Here is a 1,217-nt window from a genome sequence, read left to right as displayed (position 1 = left end):
GGCGGGCGGCCAGACTCTGGGCGAGATTGGCCAGAGAGGCTGTGGCTGCCCCTCCCTGGAGGTGTTCAAGGCCAGGTTGGCCAGGCTGGATGCAACCTGGGCTGGTCGAGAGGTTGGATCAGATGATCTCTGAGGTCCCTTCCAGCCTCGACCACTCCGTGATTCTGTGGTTTGGCTCTTGGGTGCTGCACTCAGTCAGTTCTGGTTGAAGGTGTCGAGCCAGTCTAGCTACGAGCAGCAGCGAAACTTCTCGCGTCGCTTTCTCAAAGACGCGCTTGGGGCTCGTGCGGGCGCTGGGGTAGATGGGTTTGGGACCGACCCCGGCTCCATCTGGCGATACAGCACGCTTTTTTTCACAGCTGAGGAGGGAGTATGGGAACGGGGCTGACGCTAGATCTGCCTCTGGAAACAAGGAGCCGCAAAGCCCACTAATCTTTTTCTCTTCTTCCTCAGAATGGTTTCAGTTCCGTACAAGCCACGCCATTACAAACCACACAGGCCGTCGAAGGTAAGAGTCTGTCGGCGCGGTGCACGTCCTGACTCTCTCATGGTCTTTGCTTTGGATGAAAAGCTTTATCTGTTCTAACAGCAAGTCCTTTCCCTGCTGGCCTAATTGCTGCCACGAGGATTGTTTGCTTGTCTTGAAACCTTCGCTTTCAGCTGATGGATCTATGAGATCCTTGATGAGTCACTCCTTGATGACAGTAATTTCCTTGGATTTATTTGTGAAAGGCACCTCAGCTGTGGGTCTTGAAGCTCTTTGCAGAGCAGTGTTGGGGTAAAGTGAGAGGTAGAACCACAGTCACGCTCTCACAAGTGTGTAACTGGTTGGTAGCGATGAGGGAAGCCCCAGATCTCTCCTCTGAGCTCTTGCTGACACTCACCACCAAATTGCCCCCCGGGAGCTGTTCGTAGTTGCCCTGACGCAAAGTTTTCGGTCCGCAGGTGCTACAGGCCCCGCAGTGAAATCCGATTCCCCCTCCGCTCCCAGCATCGCTCCTCTCAACGACGGGGTATCCGCGTCGTCCTTGCTGACGACAGCCAGCCAACACTCGACAGCGCTGAGCAGCCTGAGCCACAGCGAGGAACTCCCCAGCACGACCAGCGCCCAGCTCAGCAGGTGAGCAAGCGTGGTGGGTGGGTTTCTGGAGAAGCAGAATTGGAAGCAGGGATCTGCTGACACCAGGCTGGGGGCAGTGTCGATGTGCCGGGGGGTA

General features: G+C 56.5%; 1 protein-coding gene across 1 annotated transcript in view; it reads left to right on the top strand.

The window, feature by feature from the left end:
• Window positions 1-1,120, top strand: part of LOC104271651 (ubiquitin-associated protein 2-like) — a gene marked incomplete at its 3' end in the record, with an annotated part of 18,374 nt that extends 17,254 nt beyond the window's left edge. The window contains 2 exon segments of the mRNA XM_009866380.1: window positions 454-508; window positions 946-1,120. Coding sequence (XP_009864682.1) covers window positions 454-508; window positions 946-1,120 — 230 coding nt within the window.
• Window positions 1,121-1,217: the final 97 nt, after the last annotated feature.

This window comes from Apaloderma vittatum, unplaced genomic scaffold (genome assembly GCF_000703405.1).
Source record: "Apaloderma vittatum isolate BGI_N311 unplaced genomic scaffold, ASM70340v1 scaffold29213, whole genome shotgun sequence".
Taxonomy (NCBI): Eukaryota; Metazoa; Chordata; class Aves; order Trogoniformes; family Trogonidae; genus Apaloderma; species Apaloderma vittatum.
Note: the sequence above shows the minus strand (reverse complement) of the source record. Positions and strands in the feature narration are given on the sequence as shown.